The 13,091-nt window shown below is 38.5% G+C and overlaps 2 protein-coding genes across 2 annotated transcripts; both read left to right on the forward strand.

The window, feature by feature from the left end:
• Window positions 1-2,592: 2,592 nt before the first annotated feature.
• On the forward strand, window positions 2,593-4,369 carry LOC5515188 (chitotriosidase-1). Its single transcript, XM_001635274.3, has one exon. The coding sequence runs from the start codon at window positions 2,612-2,614 to the stop codon at window positions 3,926-3,928; it is 1,317 nt and encodes a 438-aa protein (XP_001635324.3). The 5' UTR covers window positions 2,593-2,611; the 3' UTR covers window positions 3,929-4,369.
• A 6,372-nt stretch (window positions 4,370-10,741) lies between these two features.
• LOC5515189 (transcription factor HES-2) lies at window positions 10,742-13,056 on the forward strand. Its single transcript, XM_001635275.3, has 4 exons — window positions 10,742-10,882; window positions 11,148-11,243; window positions 11,657-11,750; window positions 12,159-13,056. The coding sequence occupies exons 1-4, from the start codon at window positions 10,808-10,810 to the stop codon at window positions 12,593-12,595; spliced, it is 702 nt and encodes a 233-aa protein (XP_001635325.2). The 5' UTR covers window positions 10,742-10,807; the 3' UTR covers window positions 12,596-13,056.
• The last annotated feature ends 35 nt before the right edge of the window (window positions 13,057-13,091 follow it).

Below are 13,091 nucleotides of genomic sequence, written 5' to 3' on the forward strand. Positions count from 1 at the left end.
AACCACGAAACAGACCTGTAGGGAAACCTATGTAGTTTGTATTTTTCTCAAACCAACACTATACACCGCTCTACTTTCGAGTATTGAGCACTTTCTATGAAAACCTTCAACCATCATTTTATATATATATATATATATATATATATATATATATATATATTATATAGTAGTGTGAAGAAAGATGCTACGATTCCCAACTTTTAGACATTATTAAAAATTTACTAAACGTTTCGGCCCTTCGGCCTTCTTCAGTATAAAATAAGTTAAAAAGCTAAAAAATCTAAAAGCTTAGCTTTTTAACTTATTTTATACTGAAGAAGGCCGAAGGGCCGAAACGTTTAGTAAATTTTTAATAATGTCTAAAAGTTGGGAATCGTAGCATTTTTCTTCACACTACTATATTTATATTTTCGCTACTGAGCCCTGGTATCTTGGATCCTTTTAGATAGACTGGCTGTTGGCCAGTAATATATATATATATATATATATATATATATATATATATATATATATATATATATATATATATATATATATATATATATATATATATATATATATATATTACGCGTTTTGGCAGTTATCATATATATATATGATAACTGCCAAACGGGGGGGGGGGGGGGTGGGGGTAAATCCCCTAAACCCTCCCCCTAGATCCTCTACTGATTGATTTATATGCAATGTGAAAAATGCCTTCTCGTCTAGATTTTGTTTACAACAGTGTGAGGTTTCGATTAGCCTAAATATGCCGTTTATTTTGGGAATCATCGTTTTTTGCCAACGGTCTTGGACTGAATTATGTCTACAGATATACAAAAACATATAAAATGTATCTATTAAAAGATTATATTATAACAACTGATAGTTTATATTTTCATTCTGCCAATCAATACAGATTTGAAATGCAATTACTGATAGATATATTTAGAACGCAACTTATTTCCATTCCTATCGATAGCAAATAATCACAACAGAAATCACAATAAGTTTTTTGTATGATGCTTTCGTGTCTGACCGTGTAAACAGGAATTGCTCGTCAAAAACATTCTTGAGGGTGTAACAGGCGGTGGCATTCTCATGGGAGGGGTGGGGGAGAAGTTGCTCCACTCTTCTTAGAGGGCTCGGGGGCATGCCTGGGAAATGTTGAATTGGAAGCTCTGAAAGCCCAAAACCTAAAATCTTTTGGTCTCAAATATAAAAAAATTCTTACATTTTTTCTTTTTTATATACTCATTTTACTTTACTTCCTCGCACTATGCTTGTTTTGTCCACTCTTTTTTTATAAAGTTTCATATAAAGTTTTTATATAAGTTTTACTCTTCGGACAACACAAGTGAGAATCATGAGAATTGTTAAAAAATAAACGACGATAATAGACATCAATAATCATTTTCATCAATAAGATCAATTAATCATAGCAAAATCAATAAATCATGTCCATGCATTTGCTAGGCGTGTGCTGGCGTGGGACAATTTCGCTCAAATACTCGACTCAGTTACTTTCAATTCTAGTGCAGTTTTATTTTAGTCACGCTAGACGTTGATAATTATAACAAACAGCTTAAACAACCATACTTTCAATTTGCCTTATATTCATATTTTTATTTTTATTATACTTGTTGATCAAATTAAGTTCTCTTGCTTGATGAAAAACCGCTTTCGGCATCACAGAGGAATAAAATAGAATTGACAAAGGTTATTGCTGGGTATTTTGTTTAAACAAAGCTGATTTTCACCATCTTCTTCTGATTACACAAGGAGGGATAATCGATAACTCCGAAACATCAGGTGTTCAGAGGCCGACGCCTTACCAAAACGGCGATAGAACAAAAACGGCGAAACTTGGCGAAAGATGGATTTACAAAACATTAGCGGAAAAAAGACAGTAAATCTACCTTCTCAAAAATTGATTTAAATAAGACATCTAATTTGTTTTTCAACACCAGATATTGTGTAAGGATAAGATGTATAGTTTACGTAAACAAAGCATTACTGTGATTTTTGATATTCTGCGAGCTGCGTCTTCAACTATTTCCCTTGCCAAACCGCCAAACAGCTTTCTAGCTTCCGTCATTAAAACCGTTTAACGACATTACATTTGGTGTTTTTTTTGATTGGCCATTGCCTGGCGGAGAGAATGCGTGATTAGGTGGCCAGGAGGCGATTTAGCTGTTTGTAATCGTCGGTGATAGCTCGCAGAATAGAAAACTGCAGTAAAGTGAAAAGACAAACAGTCAACCAATCTTGATAACTTTTCATATCGGTTAACGCAAGGATATATTACCAAGCAACACCCGACTCAACAGGAGCAGAGCAGCTAGCGAAATGTGTCCTCGACTTTCTAAAAGACGGTGTTTTAAGCAAAAAAAAAATAAGACTGTGCGAAAGATTAGCATTTAGTGTATGTGACAACAGAGATGAAACATGAACCAATTATTACTTTGGATGTGGCAAAAGATATTTTTTTTATATATTTTATCAGTTTATCAGCTATTGTTAGGATAAGTACTTGCTCTGTGCAAACACAGCTGGTAAAGAAAGTCAAATTAATTAGTTTGTAGAAGTATATAACGTGGTGTTAACGCAGGGTTTTTAGACACTCGCCGAGATGTTGCCCTTGATACTACTGGCGCTATTGGTTGGACCAAGCTCTCTGTTTGCAAGCGCAAGCTATTTCCGTGTATGTTACTACACTAACTGGGCGCAGTACAGGGGGTTGGCGAAGTACACTCCTGATAATATCGACCCTTCCCTCTGCACCCATATCGTCTACGCCTTCGCCAAAATGAATGCTGATAACAGCAAGCTGGCAATGTTCGAGTGGAACGATGCGGCCATGTACAAAAAAGTCAACGACCTGAAGAGCAGCTCGAACATGAAGACGCTTCTGGCCGTCGGGGGCTGGAATATGGGATCTGGACCCTTCCAAGACATGGTCAGTACAGCGAGTAGAAGAAAGATCTTCATCGACGATGCGATTCTGTTCTTGAGAAATCACATGTTTGACGGCTTGGATTTGGACTGGGAATATCCAGGGGCTCGCGGTTCGCCGCCAGAAGACAAGCACCGCTTTACACTTCTCTGTCAAGAGCTCTTGGCTGCATTTGAGACTGAAGCTGCTAACACAGGAAAACCAAGGCTGCTACTGACGGCAGCAGTATCTGCAGGGGAGACCACGGTGAAAAACGGCTACGAGATATCAGCCTTGGGTCAAGCCCTGGACTGGATCAATCTGATGTCGTATGATCTTCACGGGGACTGGGAAGACACCACGGGGCATCACGCGGCCATGGACTCAAGCACAGGTGATCCCCTCACTGTCACGCATGCAGTGGACTTGTGGATCGCGGGCGGTATGCCATCTAACAAGATCGCACTCGGTATCCCCTTATACGGGCGATCTTTTACCCTTAAAACGGCAAACAAAACTCTCGACGCCCCAGCAACAAAAGGAGGGCAGGGCCCTTACACCAAAGAAGCTGGCTACATCGCGTACTTCGAGATCTGCAAGATGGGACTTAGTGTGACCCGCGACCCGGTGCTTGTATCCCCGTACGGTGTAGATGTGAATAATCAGTGGGTAGGATATGATGACGTCACGAGCGTACAGGAGAAAGTAAACTACATCAAGAAAAAAAGTCTGCTTGGCGCCATGTTTTGGTCCATGGATTTGGACGACTTTAAAGGAGACTGTGGCCAGGGGAGTTACCCTCTGATGACAGCCGTGAAAACTGGACTGACGGGTGTTGCTCCTGACCCAACCCCCGCCCCTAACCCCCTCCCCCTCACGGACGCCGTTGCATCCTCAAACAAGATGACATGCACCGTGAAACCCGGGTTTGCCATTATCACGGACGAGTGGTGCCAGCAGATCTGTGACAACAATTACTGCTATGAAAAGTCCTGCGACTGCGTGCAACCTTGAGCCGACTTGTCCAGGATTAGTGGGGACTAACATAGTTATCAGACAGGTCACCAGAGTTTTCAAAGCAATATGCCAGTATTTTCTTAAGAGTTCATCTGTCCAGGATGATCTTTTAGTCCTTTCAGTTATCAAAGACTCGCTACCAAGGTCTTCAAAGCAATAGGCTTGATTTTCTTGAGCCTACATTTCCAGAACATGTCACCTTAAAGTTTGCACTAGCATAGTTATCAAACCTGACGTGCTCCTGACCCAACTCGACAAAGATGCCAATAGACAACCATCTCAAGTGCCAAGCTATTGCTTTGTTTGGCCACGGTATATAGGTATAAAGGTTTTGTCTGTAATTCTCGTCTTGTAGATTATGGATAGTGGTGGTCTTGTCAGGTATATATTCTAGAGAGTAAAATATAAACGAGCATCCAATAAAGAGGCATTCATGCATACGTGGGGTACGAACTGACTTGGTGTACGTATTCAGTACTAAGGGACTACGTGGGGTACGAACTGACTTGGTGTACGTATTTAGTACTGAGGGACTACGTGGGGTACGAACTGACTTGGTGTACGTATTTAGTACTAAGGGACTACGTGGGGTACGAACTGACTTGGTGTACGTATTTAGTACTAAGGGACTACGTGGGGTACGAACTGACTTGGTGTACGTATTTAGTACTGAGGGACTACGTGGGGGTACGAAATGACTTGGTGTACGTATTTAGTACTAAGGGACTACGTGGGGGTACGGACTGACTTGGTGTACGTATTTAGTACTAAGGGACTACGTGGGGGTACGAACTGACTTGGTGTACGTATTTAGTAGGGACCAAACCATAATTTTGTACTTTACGACGCAGAAAAGAAACTGGTTGTTTTTTTGCTTGATTTTTTATCTGGAATATCTCTGTGTCATCTAAGCTAAATATTTCTTGTTGATTGTTTTTCTAGAGATTTTGCTCGCTGGAATTTTTTCGGGAGGGGGATTTTCGTTACCGGACCCGTCAAAAAATCAAATTGTCGGTTTCTTAGTCAGGAAATATTTCAGTTCCTTGAAAAGAGAAGAAAAACTAAAGCATAACATACCAGTTGTATTATTATTGACGTTACACGCTTTTCTCCAAACGTTCTTTTGGTGTTTCCTGTGGTTTCCAACCCCCCCCCTACCCCTCGACTAGCCACAGGTATCCCATTGTAGGTGCAACTTATCGTGCACCCCCCTTGGTGGTTTCTACTAGTCAGTCAAAAACTCTTTTTCGTCATTACCGGTTATATTTTCTTTTAGCCGTCCGATCTGTTGGCTTACAACCGATCCGGTGAGTCTTCTGTTCTTTATAGGTCACTACATAGATCTTAAAATACTTCACACTGAATTGGATTTGTCGCGTCAGCAAAGTCAAGCAGGCGAAGGCATTTATATTCTTCAATCAAGCATTTTTTTACTCAAAAAGGGGGGTGGATATTCACCCAATCTACCCCCCCTGAATCCGCCCTTGATATAGTCATAAAATTCATCATTACCAACTATGTAATTGTTGCATCTAATTCGTCTTTCGATCGATGCACTGCATATTGTTGGAAAAGCGGCGTAGCCAGGATTTTGTTTAAACAGGAGGGTGCCCAATGTAGTATCCGCTTGTAGTGAGGGGGAAAACCGAGTGTACAAACTCAACGTTCAAGATGGCGACTCACTCAACTCAGTTACACGTGCCCCAACATGCAATGCGGGCGCTACACAGGTATACCGAATACTACACCCAAAGGGACTTTCAAGGCATTTTTCCCGTATTTTAAATGTCTCATACATTACTGTATTTTTGGCTGCTAAAGGGAGGGGGGGGAAGGGCTAGGCCAGCCCTGGCTACGCCCCTGTGGAATATGCTTGAATAAAATAATTTTGCTGAATAAATCTTCTGGCTGCTGATTCTAAAAGAAAAGCAACTGATTTATAGAACGGCATTTGGAATTGCAGAAGAATAAAAGCAATGCATTTATCTCTTCTGCACTAATTTTTTTTTATCGATAATACTTATTACACTTAATTTTTGCGACGCCAAAATTTCGCGATTTTTAGATGGCGATATTTCGCGACATTTTATTTTCGCGATTTCGCGATTTGGGGTAATAAAATCAAGCAAAATAAGTGGAATTAAAATGTGCTGTAATCATCAAAACTGAAACAATTTGTAACAAAAAGAATGCGTGGGCTAAATCTAGTCTAACTCAACCCCTTACCGTACCTTATGTACTTATGTATATTAGATGAATAAATAGACTAGGTGCTTCAATAAAGCTTATTAAACGGCAAATATTCCAAAGGCTATTTTCGTGACACTTAATTTTCGCGTCACTTTATTTTCGTGAATCTTTTAAAATCGCGAAATTCGCGAAATAAAAGAGACGAGAAAATCAAGTTTTATAAGGTATTTCTATTTTTCCAGAGGCATATCAAGCGAGTGAAAGAAATAAGAAATATTTAACATGCCTCTTTTTTCTTTAGCTTGTTTCACAGCTATATGGGTAGCTATTGAAAAATACAAGAAACATCAGAAACAAATAATGCATCAGTGGTACTGATTTTCCGGCCTTTGAGTACCCCCCTGTCCTTGTTCTTTTGGTTAGAGATTGTCAAAACCTTTCTAGTCTATGCTTTTAAATTTGGAGGATAAAATGCTGGACATATTCATTTAAATTTAGTTTTAAAGATTGCTTTTAGTCACAAGAATGAAACCAGGAAACTGGCGGTCTGAAACAGCTAACTATAAGTAAGGTCCGCGAAAAAACAAACTACCGAAAAAATCTCAAGAAATCGCCAACCTAGTACCAACAAATCCTTAATAAATCTTTTAAAAAAATCATGGTAAAAAGGCCTCAATAAAAAATTATACTTTTATAATCGCTCACCGATCTGCGAGTTTTTAAACTTTGATCATTTCACATTGCACAGTCGACTGTCGTATTCCCTTGACACAAAAGACAAAGTGAGCTGCCTTGTGAAGCAGCCGGTATTTTATGACTATCGCATGCAGGAAAAACTCTCGTAAAAATAAAACACCCCAAAAGAACCACAAGTAAATGAAAAATAAACTCAAGAAAAATACATTGATTTTAATAAATTGGTCCATACAGAATAAGAATCTAATACCCCGAACCATCGATAAGAGCCATTCATCAAGAGCCTGGCTAGCTTGAAAAAGCCTACGTTTTTATTCAGGGGAATGGGGGAGGTGGGGGCTATTCCTATCGACGCTCTTTTTGTGACCTCTCTCGTAAGCGTGGTCGAAGATGTAGTATTTCTGAGGTGATCAATCACGAAAGCTTAACGTGTCTTATATGTTTTGTCGACAACGTGTGCCACATATAATACACTAATTCGCTAATAAAAAACATGTGCGAGCCCTTTTTAAATCAAATTTAATTTCTTTTGAAAGTATGCTCGATGAAAACGTTGTCACCTGACTGGATATGAAGGTGATCAAGTTCACTAAATGCCTTCTAATTTTCCTATTATTGGCTTATCACGAGTTATTGAACCATCTGTTGGTAGGATTTGCACAGTCAAGACAGCCCGATGTGCTTTTCTCCCTTTAGGTAATGACCATTATTTCATTATTGTGTGTCTCTTTGTTTGCGGAGAGTTCTTATGTTTCTATTGTTTTGGTTAATAAATGGCACGTGCTTTAAAGTTTCACAGATAGAGAACCGTTAACAAGGCTTTCTATTTTCTGAAAGAATCATTGGAGTTGTTTAAAAGACCAATAAACATAATAAACCCAATAAAACTTTATTATGAAACACGGCATAAAAAAGGGCCTCAAATCAAATAGGATTCTGCCACTACCTTTTGCGTAAGATAAAAATCATTTTACAATTCTAGGCAGGTTTTTTTAAAAAGATTTCATCCCCGTAGTATGCTTGAATTACTATTGCACGCGAACCATTCCAAATAGCGGAAGATTGCTTTGTTAGATTCAGGAAAAAGCATTTTCAAGCCAAATCGCTTTATGTTTAGTGAGCAAATTATGGGGCAATCTAAAGATACTGTGATAGATTTAATATTCAAGCAATTTCATTTTTTCAGTTTGTCCCTTTTAATAGTATGTGCCCTTCACTTGGTAATAACCACCCTTAAATTGGGATTCATTCACCGATTGAAAGCTATTGTAAGACATATTATGTGCTATAATTGAATCGTTAACAACTTCTTCACTTTATAAACGGCAGAAAAATGTGATTTTAACGAGGGGAGGTCCGGCGAAAAGACCATTCAAGCTGTACCAATCAACTGTTACAAAGAAGACCAACACGTGTTACCTCTGTCCATGGAGAATTGCTTGTTGGATTCTTGTTAAAAAAATCACAAAAGAAAGAGCGATTAGTTGGACAGATGGTTAGGATCGTGCCAAAGAGATAGTAGTGCCAAAGAGGTAGATTAGGCAAGTGCTTTTGTCTAGCTAAATCCCTGATTTATAGTGTGAAACAAGTTCTCTATTTTGAGGTTGAAAGGAAATTTCTCTTTGATTGACGTTTTGTCGTTTTGTGACAGAAGACTAAGGGAAAATCCCCAGGATTTAGACATGAAAACAAGAAAAGGCATGTCGCTCTGTTGGTTCATGAATTATTTTGGTGCAATTTGTTTTGTGAAAGTAGAGCTCTGTTCCACGCGCCCACAGATAAATACCTTACTCGTTACAAAACGGCCCTGCTTGAAAAACTACAAGCGCATCTCTCAACAAAAAAAGAAGAAAACGTTTTAAGAAAGAAGTCTTACATAAATAATAAAAATAAAACTTTGACAGAGTGTAGAACCAGCGTTCGGTGTGTACATTCTCTTATTACCGAAAAAGGAACCACAGATTGCTGTGCATAAATATCATTATCGAAATACATTTTCTATTGCTTATTTTTCAAATAAGATATTATTTGTTTTTCATTCTTTTCAACATCTCTTGGAAATGTAGACCAATTTAAAAGACTGTTCAAATTTGCACGTATCAAGTTTAAGGTTTGAGCAAAGACCGAGATGATAAAAATATGAATTAAAAACTTATATAAACTCAGAAGTATAAAAACAGCTGCACCTATTCAATAAATCATTCGTTGAGCTTCGACATGTGATAATAATCGCAATTAAGATTTACGCATTGTTTTCTTTTCTGCACAGTCAGGGAATTAAAACTAGCTAGCGTTACTAGCATTTTGCGAAAAAATAATAGTAATGGTACGGTGGTAATTGAAAGAGTAGAAATCTAATTAGTCTATTTATGATGAAAATCAAGGCTAAAACTATGCCTACAGAAAACGCGAGAACGACATTCAATGAAAAGTTCTGTAAACTTTCTCGATTCCTCATATTGGAATTCTCGAGAGGTTTGAGAAAATCTACTCAATGTTTTTGCTAAAGAAAACTGATCAACGTATCTATTTAGACATTTGTTAGATGCCACAGTGTTTTGGTTTAGTCTTTTCTCTGCTGCCGTTTCCAAACAGTTTCTAAGCCTTTGATAAAGTTGTAATTGACCACTTCCCTATCCAAACATGGAACAAGTAACAAGCGGAAGAATACATTATCAAAACTATGCATTTTCTTAAAAAACAACATAACGAAAACAAAATCGAAAAGATAAAGCTAAGAATTCTACTTAAGTTTGGCATTTCAAAAGTATTAAAGATATAGCGGATGTTATATAATCACCCTGGAAGGAAATTCACCGAGATCCTCCGCTGTTGTGTTTTCAGCTTTTTTTCTATATTTACTTTTAATGTATCCCTAGCGAAGTTCTTTCATGTTAAACGGGCAGATAAAAGGGAGAGAAATTAAAGCACTTTCTTTAGTGTCTTACAAGTATTAAGCTAGCACCTTCTAACTAAATGATTATTCGATGCTCAGATTCGATGTTTAATAATAGAAATGCAATAATATGTGTAGGGGGATTTGAAATCATTCGAGGCCTAATTTTGTGGATAATGACCAGTTACTCCGCCTTGAAGAACTTGAAATTGTTTTTTAAAGCTTCCATACTTAATTTTTCTTTTTGAGTCGTGTAAATGGTGCAATCGTGGAACTCCTTTATAGAGAGTCTGCTAATTTTCATGTTCTTATTGTCAAATATCTGCGATGTGACTAATGAGTTAGCTCACACGACGCTCAAGTAAGAGCTTTGCATTTCAGCGACAAACGATTCCTTTTTTTCAAATGAGCGTGGGAAAAAGGTCTTGGGTATTGTTATGATAATACGAATAAAGGCGCTCGACTTGTCTCGCGCCATCAAACAAAACGTATCGAAGACTAGGTACACAATAAAGCACAAAGGCACATTTTCTCTAGCCGCACGTGGGGAATCGGTTAAAACAGTATGACTAGATTCCAAATTACAACTTTTGACTATCCTATAATTCCCCTGTCGGACTCGCCTAGTAAGCCTTGAGAACGCTTTAAACGCTCCTAGCAGCGTGCATAACTACCTGTTGATTGTGAGCTAGTGGTGTGATATGACGCATTCAAGGCTTTATTTTATTACTCTAATTGCTTCATTTTGCTGCTAATTAAGCGCGGGATGCCAGTACCCGCTTAACCAATCAAGTAGCAGTATTCCCAGGCTCGTCACACTTAGTTGGGCTTTTTTGGGGCTTTTGTCTCGCGGGAACGGCGTGTGACTAATTTGTACTAACCAATCAGAGGCGATCGTTCCCACGGTCCAGGCTTTGTAAAGTCTAAGGCAGATTGTGCGGCTCTGTTGTGTCGATTGTTTTTAACTGAGTGTTTACAAATATTTAAAAGCTATGATTCAGTGCTTAAGCATTTTCCCACGGGATAGACCAATATACACTAGAGCAATGGGCTCGTTCGTCACTTGTCGATAGAGGCGCAAGCAAGCACAAGCCATGGCGCACGTAAGCGACGAAAGCCAACCGGAAACGCACGATTTTGTCGGAAAAATGACAAACGAGAGAAGAAAGGTAGGTAAAGTATAAAATATAATCTTGAGCAAATCAAATTAGAAATTCATATATAATCACATTATATATTTTAATGTGTTTTATCTTTCACATCTCACTGCGCTTAGTGTGTGCAAAATTTAAAGCTCGCAAGATTGTACATTATTTTCCGCATTTTTTTAACTTTCAAAATGGGGTTTAGATATAAACCAAAATATCTGTCACGATAATGGGGAAAATTTTGGGGAATTTTTTGGTTTAATTATTCCAAATATCTTATTTTTAGACTAAAAAGCCTCTGATGGAAAAACTACGACGAGACAGAATCAACAACAGCTTGAATGAAATGAAGCTACTTGTTCTGGAATCGCTAAACAAGGATGTAAGTTAAGAAAAATGCCACGAAAACTTTGCCAAAGCTGTGCTTTTAGTGTCATGAAGCACGTTAACAGTAAAGCTTTGTGAACAGATTATGCAAAGTACTTCCTTTTTATAGTCTCAACTTCTTTTAAGCATTTTTTTTTCTGATAATACACACAAAATGCAAGGAGATCCTCTTTATCATCGGATTGAAGCGCAAATGAATGAGGCAAAACCTTACTGTTTTTATTGTAGCAGTTAAAATTGTTTAAAAAAAATCTAGATGTATTCAAGTGAAACTTGACATTTGAATCAATTGACGCAGTTTCGCGGACATGCCCAGACATGGCACGACAAACTATGATAAACAGATGAAATGGGGCGTTAACTCACGAAAACTTGCTACCTACTAAATCCTAAATTATCATTCCCCAGGTGTCTAGATATTCTAAAATGGAAAAAGCAGACATACTTGAGATGACAGTGAAATTTCTAAAGGAAGTCAACCGCCAAGATAGCGCAACGAATGGTAAGAAGAATTAATGATTGGAGTTTCGGTTCAGCGCGCGCTCAAAAGCAGACCGGTGCACTTGTCTACCCACAGGTAGCAACAAGCAACCATTGCCTGGGCTACCTGTGGTCTGCCGTGTTTTGCGCTTCGAGAGGGTCGAGCGCGCCCGCGTGATGCCTAATCGTGGCTTAAAGTCTAATCATGCCAGTCTCGAAATATAAGAAACTCTTTACATGGAATATGTCCGTATCAACCACGTTATCAGCTTTAACCTCCATTTTAATAATTAAAGTTTTTTTGATCTGGGTGTGCAAATTCTTTTTATCTTATTCCATGTAAAGACCCCCTGCAATTAAGAAAGTCCCTTAATGCACTCTATGACAGGAGCAGATATTAAATACGTGAAACACTTATCTCACTCTACAGGTGCGCAGTCCTGGTCCGATTACAAAGCAGGCTACAATCGACGCGGCGTGGAAGTTATGCCAAACATATCAACCACCAATACCCCAACAGGGGACCTCACGGGAAAGTTTTACACTCATCTCACAAGTTGTCATGGCAACGGACATGTTCAAACGCATCCTACAGCAGCATTCATACTGAACAATGTAGCCCCATCACTCTCTGGGACCCCTGTTGGAATAGCTACGGGGAAGATTCCAACAGTCGTTTGGTTTCCACTTCCATCGCCACCACAATCTCCTTCGAACACCAAAGCACTTTTCTGCCCTTCAATGCCCGTCCAACTGACACCAGAGAAATCAGGACACGATTGCCTAAAAAGGACAGAGTCGCCGGCTGTTGCGAGCAAATTATCGCTCCCTGGCTCGGTCACCCCCGCTATGTGGAGGCCGTGGTGATTGCAGAATTTGCTGAACTTGTAAATAGTTTGAATTACTTCCTAAGCAAGCACAGACCCGTTCCTAATGACCAATTAGAGCTCAGTCGACCATACAAGAAGAGCTATATATAGTAATACTGTGAACCTCTACACTGGCTGACCGCGTTGTGTTAGTAGTCAGATACAGTACAACTAGTAAAAAATATTTGGGGGTACTGCCGTAAATAACATGAAACAAGATATTTCTGGTATAATTTCTGGTAAAGTACAAGGAATTTTCATTTATTTTTGTACAGAGATACCTTAGAAATGAGACGAAAATAATATGTTTATGTGGCTTAAAAGCAAATTAACATATCTTTTTATAAAGATAAATTACAAATTACGATATAGGATTTTGAATCACTTCATTTAGATATGGTGCGACACATGGACACAAATTGTTCACTAGTGAACAGAAATAAATACCATTACGTTTTATTTATGCATTGGTTGTCTTCTCTTATCACAAAAAT

This window comes from Nematostella vectensis, chromosome 1 (genome assembly GCF_932526225.1).
Source record: "Nematostella vectensis chromosome 1, jaNemVect1.1, whole genome shotgun sequence".
In the NCBI taxonomy this organism is placed as follows: Eukaryota; Metazoa; Cnidaria; class Anthozoa; order Actiniaria; family Edwardsiidae; genus Nematostella; species Nematostella vectensis.

Excerpts from the sequence above, each read along its gene's own strand:
- LOC5515188 (XM_001635274.3), top strand. The coding sequence starts at position 2,612 with ATGTTGCCCTTGATACTACTGGCGCTATTGGTTGGACCAAGCTCTCTG.
- LOC5515189 (XM_001635275.3), top strand. The coding sequence starts at position 10,808 with ATGGCGCACGTAAGCGACGAAAGCCAACCGGAAACGCACGATTTTGTC. Across the intron at positions 11,244-11,656 it reads TGGAATCGCTAAACAAGGAT|GTGTCTAGATATTCTAAAAT; the intron begins GTAAGTTAAGAA and ends ATCATTCCCCAG. Across the intron at positions 11,751-12,158 it reads CCAAGATAGCGCAACGAATG|GTGCGCAGTCCTGGTCCGAT; the intron begins GTAAGAAGAATT and ends CTCACTCTACAG.